Below are 13,257 nucleotides of genomic sequence, written 5' to 3' on the forward strand. Positions count from 1 at the left end.
TGTGAGACCTGAAATGTGATGAGGTGATATTTTACAACGCCTTTAGCTCTGTGACTTTGAGCTGAAAACTCTTCTCCGTTCTTCTCTTCCTGTAGTTGCTGGTTGTCCTTGGAGGGCGGTCTGCTGTACGCCTTCGTCGGGCCCGCCGCTGTCATTGTATTGGTGAGTCCGGTCCAACAAACTCTCTCCCTCGTCAAGGTCCCCCTCCCCTCACCGCTCACATTGCATAATTCTACAAATACTTCGCTACGTTAGCCTCTGAGCTAAGGGCTTTAAAGCAGCTGCTCTCTGAGGATTTCCCTCTTCCTTTCACTCCCTTCATGCACTTATGAGCATTCACACTCGGGGGTGTCCACGACAAAATGATGAGACGAGCACTTTGATCCTTGAGTCTAAAATGTCAGCCCAGAAAAAAAAAAAAAAAAAACTCTAAATATATTCCAGCAGACAAGAGCAAACAAATGCCTGGCCTGAATTTTAGCCCTGCAGCCACACATCTCACTCTTATGTTTACTTTTGCAGTATGAGTCACTGAATTATGCTTTTTTTTTTTTTTCCTTTCCGATATAAATGTGTGTAACGCCGTGCACCCCGTCATAATGATACTTCCTTTGTTTTTGTTTGCAAATTGCTACAAAACAACAACAGATACAGCTTTAGATTGTCGCGCCGCGCCTCTGCAGATTGAGTGCATTGATTTCATCTCAGTGGTGTTTTAATCATCTGTTGTTTGGCGCTGGCTGAATGTGGCTGTTTCTAGAGTTACTTTATTCCCTCCTAAATGAATCCCTGGGTGGATATTTCCACCGCTAAGCTTAATAAGTCTGGATGGGGGGACTTAACTTCGGCTCGGTAATTGCTGCGGCTGCGGCTGCTGTTGTTGTGTTTGTCTGTGATATTTGCTCGTCCTGTTGCTTTGCACACTTGCCGTGCGTTAAGTGTCAGGAAGGAGGCATGGATCAGAACGCATCACAGGTGTGCGGAGTGATAGGCATGTTTTTTTTTTTTTTAAGTCATTTCATGGCAAGAGAGTGGCAGATTGACAGTTTCTTCAAGCTGCGGTTTGGGACGCGGGTCAACACGGGGTTGTATAGTGCTGAATATTCATTGTTGTGCTAATGCGGCTGCTTCCGGTGCTTACTTAGAAAACAGTGAGGTTGTCGCTTCATCTCCATAAATGCATAATGATACAATTCACACAGCGGAAGAAAAGAGAGGTTAGGCGTTTTGGGTCTCAGAGATCAGATCCATCACGTGAAATCAAAGGACAGTTATCCTCAAAGGATGTGTGTCGGTGTCTGCCTGGTGTTTCTTGGACAGTTTCCAAATCTCCACCCTTTCTGCCTCCACAATGTCGATGTAGACGCCACACCCCAGCTGCTGTGTAATGGTCCCCGGCCCCCTGGTGTTGTTGCCGAGGCCCCTCTCTAACAAACAGCTGTAATGAGAGTGGGACGTCGGGCAGAGAAACACAGACCTTCCCACAGGGCTCTTCTCTAATTAATGAACCTGGCCTTGGGCAAATAGCAGAACAGGATGATGCTGACTCACGGAGCTGGGGCCAGGCATGACTGGCATGACAATGGCGCTTTCACAGTCTGGCACATCCTGGGCAGTTGTCAGCAGCAACACACCATTGAGGGGAAAGGAGATCAGACAGGGCGAGTTTTTTAAGTAAATTGCAAAAGCTGCCAAATGCACTGTAGATGGAACAAAGGTACAAATCTGGCTTTTTTGCGAAATCAGAGAATTCAACTGACCCCGTGAAAGTCGGAATTAACTCCACAACCACTCAGCTCCTTTGTTGAGATGTTTTAGTATCCGTGTGTTGAATCTATCGCATTCTTCTGCCTAAAAATAAGCAGCTCTTGGTGACAGATAAAGGAAGGGATCAAGGCAGACATTCGGCGTAGGTGATAAGGTAGATGACACAGGTATGTACTGGAGCATGAATGTCATTTGTTGCACTTCTCCGCTGACATCAGAAAAGCGGGCAGATGAATAACAACACAGAGGCTGTGCAGAGAAACACATAGAGGGTGGAAGAAAGAGTACGGATGAATGTCAGAAATCAGGATTAGAAGGAACACGTGGGATTAGAAATCTCCCATATGGGCAGGAATTCAGAGTGGAAGGTTTACATGTGGCAAGCCTCAGCGCAGATCTGTGTGTGCATAGGTGTGTGTCACTGGGACACTATAGCCAGATATTTGGCAGGCTTAGCTCATTAGTAAGAGAAGCCAAGATAAAAAGCAACTGGTGTTTTTTTGTTTGGTTTTTTTTTTCCTAATTTTACAGCAGTGACCACAAATAGAAAACGACAAACTGTGTGGTGACTAGGGCTGCACGATTCTGGAAAAAATGTGAATCACGATTGTTTTGCTTAGAATTGAGATCACGATTCTCTGGCACGATTTGTTTCACAAAATGTTTATTGCACTGATAAACTTGAACAAAACAAAACAAAAAAAACATTGCTTTGGCAGAAGGCAATGTTTTTTTTGTTTTGTTCAAGTTCTATCATTTGATGAGAAATGATTTTTACAAAAGTAAAAAAAAAAAATTTGTCTCCAAGATGAGAGGGCATCCTTCAATACCTCATGTTGTACAGTGTTTATTGGGGCCGTATCTCTGGCTAGGTGATATGTGATAGCTGCTGTGATCGGCTTTCTAAAACGGAGGCGTAATATATCCTCCTTTTCCAAAAGCCGCCTCAGAGGTAGGCGTAAACATGTGATGTGACGTGAAGCCCGAAGTTGGGCTGTGAACAGTTAACAACGAATTTGTCTTCAAAATAAGAGCTTTACATTGCACCCCATTGGAGTTTAGAGCTGGGTTCTTAGCGGGACGCTTTTACTTTGAAAGTAGCGACCGTTCCTAGCTTGTGGCTACAACAACAAGCTAACACAACCATACAGCTAGAGATCCAGGAGACGCTAGCATCTCCCGGATCTCAGCAGCTGTCGAGTGGCACATCCAGCAGGCAAGGCGGATATAAGTGTACCCTCCAGGGTGGCAAATCAGGGGTCTGTTTTGGTCCGCCGATTTGCCGCCTCGGAGGGTAAAACCGCGGACCTAGCCGCCAAAAGGACGGGCAGATTGGCGGCTTGCTGCCCCATCTAACAACGGCTTCTCACTCACTCCTTCCAAACACTCATTTGCAGACGGGCTTCCTCCACTGAATCACATGTTGTGAAGACGCTTTACCACAGGTTGAGGGAGGAGGCAGCGGCAGTGCTGCGTTTGGGGGCACTTCAAAAGAAGAAAAATAGGAACATTTGTTTGTGATTCAGCTCGAGATATAAAATGCTTCAGAATCGCCGTGTGTAGAAATGAGATCACGTGTATGTGTGAATCGAGATCGCGATTTGTTAACGATTTTTTGTGCAGCCCTAGTGGTGACTTTCACATCAATGAATTGAAGATTTATAAGAACTGGTTATAGATTTGGTAGAATAGGTGACAGTGTCAATATATGTAAATATAAGTGGACATTACTTCAGACGCGGCTGTCGGATCCAAAAACTTTGATTGGCAGCTGGTGACAAGCAGCATTGTTTCAGCAGCAGCAGTGAAGAAGACTGATAATGGATGTATAACTACTATATCTAAACGTGACTTTGTTTGTTTATAAGCAAACCTCACAGAGCGCTTTTATTATTGGCCCAGTTTCTCTCCACGTCGCTGCGCTCAGAACTGCCACTAGTGGCCGGAGGCAATTCTGCCGCCATCAGAGGAATCTGAGAAGAAAAAACACTTCTCAATCCTAAAACCTTGGATGAATTGGTGAAATGTAAAGCTAAATGTGTATCATTTGAATAACAGATGCATTATTTCTATGTATTCATTGTCATGACATAGCACCAATCACAACCAAATATCATGGCATTCGCAAATGTGTGTGTAAAGTTGGGATGCTGTTGTGTAAATGGTTTCAAAACGATGTTTCACTTCCTCCTCCACATTGTTACGAGTGTCATTTTGAACAAATTTTAAAAAACTGAAGGTAATAGCTGCCTGCCAGGAAATCTGTGTGTACTTTGTGTAAAATGTGATTGAGATACGGTTAAAACTCCTCAGCCTGGGAGCTCTGGAAGCAAAATCACTGTCACTTTCAGTTGTGGGTCTCCGGGACAATTAAAGAGTCATCCTCAATCAGCGGAAGCATTAAGAAACTAAAATATAGAAAAACTGTTACAAAGTGCACAGATTGAATCCCTGCCGGCAACAGCTGCGACAATCCTGATCAAACTCTCCTCTCTGTCTCTCTCAGGTGAATATGCTCATTGGAATCGTCGTGTTTAACAAGCTCATGTCTCGAGACGGCATCTCAGACAAGTCTAAAAAGCAGCGAGCAGGGTAAGTCAAAACTTCCTAAACCCTCACACGAAAATACATCAACACACACACACACACACACAAAACACACACTCCTTACTCATCCATCCACTCCATTCTTGGTGGAAACCGCTGACAAATTTGCTGCATTAAATACATTTTCCCCTCTGTCAGACACAAACTCGGGGAGACAACATTCTCACGGCGACTAACTCGAGCCGCTTTCAGGGGTCTCTGAACACACACCGACTCGTGCACCTGCGCCTCCGGAAAAAACATGATCAAAAAAACGCAATTCAATTTTAGCGACAAAAGCGACAAGACATCTGTTGTGTTGCTTTGCGAAAATCTATCAGCGTTTCACTTCCAGTCTCCATCTATTTACCTCGGTTTTTACGTGACATAGATGAACAGGGTTGATGTGGAAATCAATGGAAGATGGAATCCTAATTACATACTGTAAACACCAGGATTATGAGGATGGAATCTTATGCACTATTGAAATCCTATTAGATTTCTATCCATTGTTCCCCCAGACAAACATGCAAACAGGATATATAGTATGCATACATAACAGACGTGCATGCATATGCATCCGCCGACACCATTAATTCTGTTAACACAGTTATTGGCGTCTGTTCATAATCTTCACTAATCCTGTGCGCGGAGGTTTCCTCAGCTCTTGCAGCCAAATCCATGTTTTCCATTTCCATACCTTAATAACTTGATTCCATTGTTTTCTCTCTCTCTCTTCCTCTCTTACACTCCTCTGTCTCTCACTCATTTCATTTCCTCAGACATCTACCTCCCGCGCAAATTGAAATTGATCACTTGTGTATCGCTGCAAGGGTTAACGCAGGCAGAGATTGTCTCTCCCGGGGGGGGGGGGGCGATTAGCTTTTGTTACCTGGTGATGCAACTGAGATTAAATCAGCTGATGTGTGCAAACAATCCCACACACACACGCAAACAGATTTACCCTTCTTTGTCACAGCCAAAGCTCTTAGTCTTCTCTGAGAATTAAGCACATTTCCTCCCAGATTCTCAGAAGTGTTTCAAAAGCACACACACGTATCCGAGCACTCCTGCACACAGCGGTCGGTAGTGTTGCTAACAGGACAGGCTGTCATTAGCATAAAGTATTTCCTTGTGAAGCCGTGGGGATGTGGCTGGCACTAAGGCAATGAGCTGTGATGGGACGCTAATGTAGCATATCCCGCGCATGGCCCCATCATTCTCCACTTGCAATATATGAATGTATATATATATATATATATATATATATATATGCACACACATACACACTGTGTTTCTCTCCATGTGAGTAGTCAACTGTAAGTAAACAACAGAAAGAGTCTTTTTCTTCCTCTACACTCCCATAAAGCTTCATTGTGCACGGTCACATGGAAACAAAAATGACACACACACACACACACACACACACTTGCACTACACTTGCAGTCCATTAAGATGGTTTTTGTATTTCCTGTCTGTGTCCCTGTGATCCACATGACTCTGCTGTAACATTACAATGTCCGTCTCTCACGTTCTCTCTACTTGCTCTGGATCAATCTTTGTATTCTGACTGTTATTCATTGCTGCTACTTTTCAAGATCTGGTTTTAATTTGCCTTTCTTTCTTTTCTCCCCCCCCTCCCCCCACCCCTTTTTTTCTTTCCCCTCCCTCTCTTTGTCGTGTCCACTTTTTTCTTTCCTTTGGTTCTTTTTTTTTTTTTTTTGCAACTGTGACACCTGCACACTCACCTGTCACCATCACTGGAACATGTGTTTCCACCACACCCCCCTCACTCCCCCTTTCCTCCTCCCCACATGGTTGTGTGTATATCTGTGTCTGTGTGTGTGTGTGTGTTCACATGTCCTAAAGTGTCCCAGCGGAGGCGCGTAGCCGACTGCTCCTGAAATGCTCCAAGTGTGGCGTGATCTCGAGCACCGCTATGTCCAGCGCGACTGCCAGCAGCGCCATGTTAGTCCATCTTCATCTTTCTGTCTCTCTCTTTCTGTCTTTTACTCTCCGCCATCCTCTCTCCATCGTCCTCTCTGTCTCTCTCTCTCTCTCTCTCTCTCTCACTCCTCCATCCTTTTAATCTCTGGCTGTCTGTAATGATGCAGGACGACACTGTGACTCGTCTGGATACAAAAACAAACTAATGAAAGGAGAAAAAAACACCTGCACTGCAAGCCGCCACTATTTAATGAGAACATGTTTTGATCCGAAGCGTATTTTCCTCCGGTCACACAGAACAAACCTGACCTGTGTCAGACAGTATTTGTGCATCATTTTGTCAGGTTTGTTTTTACCTTATTTGTAATGCAGAATCGCAGAGGCTTAACACATCAGGGCAGTGTAGTGTCAGGAACACCTTACTGAAATTGCCTAAACGTTCTCACTCTCATTATTTCATCTTTTGAGGTGAGCCATCATCGCTCTTCCACCACCTGAAGCTGCAGATATTTAAAATGTCTCTCTTCCAAGCATTTCAACTACGAGTTCCAGTGAAGAAATGCGTTTCCTAAGTGTTCGACATTCTGAGAAAATGGTTTTATAATGTCCTTTGTAGCTCTGGAGGGAGCTTTATCAAGTGTGAGAAAATAATTATGCTAACATAGTATATCGACTCAGGCTCGGTGGATACAAATTCAGCGAGTTACATTCTGGGAAATGCAATTCATTCAGTGTTTTTGGAACTTTTAGTCACGCCGTACGGACTAAAAGTCAGAAAAAAAGCTTGGCCCATTTGTGTCATTCTTGTCTTTATTCTGCTTCTCGGAAATTTCTCAACTTTATGCATGCACGATACAAAATGACTTATATCTTCTACATTTCATTCTTATCAGCAAACAATAGCCAAATTATGCAACAAAAGCCTCATTAGATTTCAGTCAGGATCACGGTAGGTGTCCCTTAAACTAGAAAGCGTTACATGTACGGCAATTACGTGTCTTTCCAACACCATTTCCTGTGTGTGATACGTTCCTCTCTGATCTTAGAATCTAACATACTTCCCACCTGCGTCTCCCGCTGAGTGCTGCATTTTAGAGAGTGTCGCAAGAACGAGACCAAAGGCCGGTTTCTTTTTTTAAGACTGCATGTTTGCTCTCGGAGTAAGAGGTGCGTTGTCATGGTTTCGCGTTCAGTGCAGCCGGTCTGTTAATGAAAGACCCTCCTCTCGTCTTACTGTTACCAAACAACCCTGTGTATATTTCACAGCATCCTTGTGCAAATCATCCATCACGGCTCTGTGTTTATTTTGGAAAGAGCACTCTGTTTAAAGCAGCAGCTCTGCTCTTAGTTGCGCGGCCGCATGATTGGACGCCGTGATTGGACGCCGTGATTGGATGCTAATGGGATGAGATTGCCTGTTTGCAGTAACAAGTTTGTATCCGTTTTCGTGTTGTCACTGGGAGCACACGGGGTCATTATTGACTTCTTTTCACACAGCTTCGCTTCAACTCTGCTGAATTCATATAGACCCTATTATTAGATGTGGCTATTTATATTACATTACTGCTCTCTTTCTTGCTGCGTGCAGAATACTATTTTCTGAGAAGGTCCTTCAAATAATCTTCTTATCTTCTTAGAAATCCTCAGTGACAAGCCATAATCAAACAGTCTGTGCTGTGTAATTTCTGTATTATTTGCTGAAGTAGAACATGTTGCTAGTATTACTCCATTCTCTGTAGCAGTATGATATAGTGAGCCCGGTCTATTTGTGTCCTGATAAAGCTTTAGAGACTTGGGAATTTATTTCCCAATGATAATGAGACATTTAAGAATTGTCACAAAGCAGTTCCGAGCTTTCCACACATCTCTTTTCTCCCAAATGACTCTGCAGCACTTTGAAATATAACAGCTTATTAAAAAAACACTTATTATGTAATGACGAGGTACACTTGCAGTGTTAGAGTGTGTCTTTTCACACAAATTGTAGGCTGTCACTGCACTGACACAAGTTGTGGGATTAAAACCGTAGTCCAGTACAGCTGCAAAACTTCACACCTCGACAAGCAGAGCGTAGGTTTGGCCTTTATTGCTCTATATTCTCGTTTATTCCTCGCCTTCGGCCATGCAGCTCGGAAGAGACGTGCATATTTCTCAGCGTAGCTAGACAGAGCTGTCCGCCTTTAAGGCTGACGTTCATAAAACCATGGATATGAGCTCAAAGAGCATGAACATTTTAAATTGCTGTCTGATTCCATTGAGTTGCAGATGCACACACACACACACATGCACACACATACACACACTTACTCCTCATAGAACCCCTAGTCAGGACTTGTCAATGGCCTGTCGTCCACCCTCTGCCTATATTGTCTCACAGTCCACCAGCGTAACACTTAGTGTGCATCAACCATGTAATTGCGAGCAATTGTCAGTCTCATAACTATCTACATGATTACACCTCATCTTCCAGTGAGAATATTAAGTCTGATAGCAACCTCAGTGTGCCAATCAGCTTCAGATTACCCACCACCGAACCTATGACAGATCTGTGTGTGTGTGTGTGTGTGTGTGTGTGTGTGTGTGTGTGTGTGTGTGTGTCTGAGAGAGAGAAGTGGAGTTATGTGACTCACCAGAGCTGGCTGGTCTGGTTTGAGACTGAACCCCTTGTTCCTTCTCCTCTCCCCCTCCCTGCCTCTCTCTCTCTCTCTCCCTCTCTCTGCCTGACAGGGCCTCTCTGTGGAGTTCCTGCGTGGTTCTTCCTCTGTTAGCATTGACCTGGATGTCAGCAGTGCTGGCCATCACTGACCGCCGCTCAACACTCTTCCAGGTGATGTATATCACAACGCCAGCACATGCTCACATAGTGTAACTCACACACATGCACCTGCGATGGCTGTGGAAAAGCAGTTTTGAAACGATGCATGGCAGATAGAAATGTCGTCATCACATCCTAAAGCAAAATGCAGCCAGTTGGTTTGGGTATTTTGTCTTTTATATGTTAATGTTTCAGTCACTCAGTCTCAAACCTGTGACCTCTGATGTTAGATCTGACTTCTCAGGGAGTCTCTAGACATTTAACTCATTTGGCTATGAAGAGAAAAGATTAAGTCAGACTGTAGCATGTGTAAATAGGAAATAGGCCAAAGTAAAGTAGAATGAACATTAAAAAGCATTCAAATAAGAACATTACACAATTCCCACTGTGAAAGGATCATGAGCAGCAACCCTGTCTGAGGGAAATTATGAGCGACTGCGATGATTTATTATGAATAAACATGACTTGGCTGACTCATTTCATTCCCATATCAGTTTCTCTAATGATCACTGAGTCATTTCAGCAGAGTATTACTGTAATACACCATATTATAACACTGAGGCTTCCAAAGTGGGTGGGGGACTCTTCATGGGATGCCTTTAAGACAGTTGAAGCGTATAATTATAATTTTGTATTATGTTTTTATTTTTTATTGACCATTTTATCCATGAAAACAAGGAAACTTTCATATTAACTGCATTTTTATTGAACATTTTCAAGTGTGTCAAAACAATCAAACCTATAAACACCAACATCATCATATCAAGCTTAATGCGTAATGCTTACAATTACAGTTATACCGCAGCTAAGCGTGGTGTGTAATCACCACGCTTAGCTCACAGTTACTGGTTGTCATGGTAGCATAACATGTTTTCTGGCTCCTGAGTGTTTCAAGGTGCACAGAAGTCAGAAATAGCGACTGCCGGAGCAGTGACAGAAAGCGGTGACACTGTAAACAGAGCTCAAAGAGATGTTGACACATCTCAACCCTCGACACAGTTTTAGACAACTGAACCTTCCGGCCAAAAGAACTAGAATCCGCGTGTAGCGATGTCAGAAGCCGTAAGCTTACAGCTTTTTTTTTCCGTTGCAAGGAGAGGTTAGCTGTGCCACGCCAATCTGCCTCTGATGCTCGCAAAAACTGTCAAATGGTGCCAAGTGAGCTCCATAAAGATCTTACGAGGATCTTGAGATGAACTTGCATATTTTAGAAAGAGGCAGGGCGAAATAAAAAAAAAAAAAAAAACAGAATGATGCCAACCATCCATGTGTGCATGTTTTGTCCTTTGAAACTTAAAGGATGAGTTTCAATCAAAACTGAAAAATTCAGTCATCAGCTACTCCTCATGCAGATGTTGAGGTTTTGTGGTGCACAAGCATAACAGTCGTTCTCCTAAACAACTGGAATCCATAGAGACCTCTGGTGCAATCCAAGTCTCCAAAAAGCCTAGAAATCCAAAAATTGATTTAAAAAAATATATATTTGATCTTTCCTTAAGATGAAATATTCGCTGTAGCTGCTAAACTTAAAGTATAAGCGCACAACCAGGATGGTGGATTTGTAAATAACATCTTCTGTAATCTCAGATTTTTCGATTTTGGGTGAACTTGTCCTTTAAACTGTCATTTAATTCCACCTTCAAAGAGAACAGAGGAAATACATTTAAAGCCACTTATAGTTTGAGTTCAATAATCCTCAAATCTATACAGCAGCATTAAAAAGCTGACGTGTCTTTTGGATTTACTGACCTGAGTGTCTGCAGGGGTGTGTTGCGTAAACGATGGGGTGCCTTGTTATTCAAGGTTTTGGAACCTGTTGATTGGAACCAGTGATTAACAAACAAATGTTTCCCCATCTCCTCCAGGTCCTCTTTGCCGTCTTTGACTCCGTCCAAGGTTTGTCATCATCACCGTCCACTGTGCGATGCGCCGAGAGGTGAGTCTTCTCCTTCTTTATCAGGCATGCGGACACTTTGAGTAGGAGCATTTCAAATTCAGCACCACGCGGTGACCTCAGCGACAGACACTCCCTGCGACAGGTGGGATTCGTGTGCGCGAATGTCGCGTTAGTTTCCGGGTCAGTTAGAAGTCACGGCTGCAACACAAGCGGATCAGACGTGAGGAGGATTAGCGTGGTTTTCATGTTCTATGTTGCAGCGCCGCTTCTTCATAATGCAGTATGATAGTGCAGTATTGTCCGTCTGATCCAAGGCTGCTTTAAGGAGCTTACCAAGATTCTGTGTGGAATTAGATGATAAGTCCCCTTCTAATACCCCCTAGTGCCTATTTGCCACAGGCTTTGCTGTGCCCCCCAGGGATGCTAAAATTAAACTCCTTGTGCGCACACATGTATTCATGCCCCTGAGACAGACGTTTACATGCACACCGACACACACACACTCAGTTCGGTGTCAGCCAGCTCTCCATTAATCTATGTACAATGTCATCAGTTCTCCATGGCTGTAAATGTCTCCACACACAGCTTTGCCTATATCCAACAGATCATTATGATATTGAAGGAACTGTGTGGCGTAAGTGAATATTTAAATGCTTGGAATGCTGAGCTGTTTTAAATCAATATCACAAAAGCTGCAGGGATCAGGGTACAGTAAATCCAGAAATTATTTATTTTAAATGTATGAAAATCCCCCGCGAGTATAAATCCCCATGTAGCTGCAGAACAATAGAGAGAGGGGAGTGGCCACAGCAAAAGGAGGGAAGGAGGGAGGGAGGGAGGGAGGAGAGCAACAATGAAAAAAAGCATTACTGTGCAAAACAAGAGAGAAGGCAGTGCAAAGTGTGATATTAAGTGAAGTAAACTGCAGACACAGAACGCACCAGCGAGCCCAGCCCGGTGTAGCGCTCGTCGACAGCGCCAGCAGCCCGCGCCGCGTGGCAGAGAATGAAAGGACGTCGGCGGCGCAGGCGACCTGCTGAGATCAGTCGCTCGGAGGAGAGCGGATGAACATGTGCAATGTTAGAGGTGGCGAGATTAGGAGGCTGTTGCGAGCGAAAGGTGCATTGCGAGAAAGGGGTGACGGAAGGGACTTAGTTATGCGAGTAGAAAAAAAAAAAATGCATGCAGAGATCAGTTGGGGGGGGGGGGGGGGGGGGGGGGGGGGGGGACATGATTCAAGAGCGAAGCAGGAGATGATAGTAGGGGAGGAGGAAGTAGAGAGGAAGGTGGAGAGGTAGGTATGGACCCATGGAGGGGCTCTTCACTTTGAAGTCAGATGAGCAGCATTGGGCGCCACACACACACACACACACACACGCACACACTCACCACACTAATAGAATCTGGAACAAATGCCAGTGAAGATGAGTAGGGACATATAAAGGGAAGAGAAGGATGGAAGGAAGGAAACAATGTAGGCAATACCCTGACCCATGCAGTATTAATCAGACATGGATGCTACTCCAATTCACTCCATTTGTAGCTGCACTCACACACACACACACACACACCCGCACGTACACACACACACGCGCACACGCACACAGATAAGACCACCCGGCAGGAGTGAAGACGCTCCCTTTCGCTCCTGCACCGCTTCTTACACAAGCACTCTTGTATCCGCCCATGAGATTCTTATGGGATTTGACAGCAGCAACATTGAGAAATGATGTCGCTCCTCAGCCGGAACCAGGCTATCTACAAATACAGAGCCTTATGTGTGTGTGTGTGTGTGCGTGCGTGGGGGGGGGATCTCAGTGGTTGACTGTGAAACACAATACACAGGGATCCGTTTGATTTGTGCCGCGTTCCAAGTACCAGTTCTTTGACAGCGAGTTCATGGTGTGTTTGCTTAGGATGTGGGAGGATAAAGAAGAACAGTGACACTGGAAGAGGCCCAGAGGTTAGAGCATCTATACGTAGCCGCTGTTGGTTTTTAATTAGGCTCAAATAGGCCACTTTGAAGAACTGCGGTGCATTTTCAGTACCGCTCCGCTGACTGTTACGCAGCCACGAGCTGAGCTACTTTCTGACGAATAGCTGTTTCCGTTTGCCATTTTCACGTAATTTAGTATTCACTGAACATCTGTCATTGCAGCGACAAAGATGACGAATATAAAATGTCTGAGGAGTGAGTTCCCCGTGCTCCTGCATTTGCCAAACTAACTCAAGTAAAAACAACTTC

General features: G+C 44.3%; 1 protein-coding gene across 1 annotated transcript in view; it reads left to right on the forward strand.

Annotated features, from left to right (window-relative positions):
• The window catches only part of adgrb2 (adhesion G protein-coupled receptor B2), a 247,813-nt gene that overhangs the window by 178,853 nt on the left and 55,703 nt on the right, over positions 1 to 13,257 (forward strand). Inside the window, exons 22-25 of the mRNA XM_030411455.1 lie at positions 96 to 162; positions 4,274 to 4,359; positions 6,223 to 6,321; positions 9,028 to 9,127. Of these exons, the coding sequence (XP_030267315.1) occupies positions 96 to 162; positions 4,274 to 4,359; positions 6,223 to 6,321; positions 9,028 to 9,127 (352 nt within the window). The remainder of the gene's footprint in view (positions 1 to 95; positions 163 to 4,273; positions 4,360 to 6,222; positions 6,322 to 9,027; positions 9,128 to 13,257) is intronic.

The sequence above is a fragment of the Sparus aurata genome, chromosome 3 (genome assembly GCF_900880675.1).
Source record: "Sparus aurata chromosome 3, fSpaAur1.1, whole genome shotgun sequence".
NCBI lineage: Eukaryota > Metazoa > Chordata > Actinopteri > Spariformes > Sparidae > Sparus > Sparus aurata.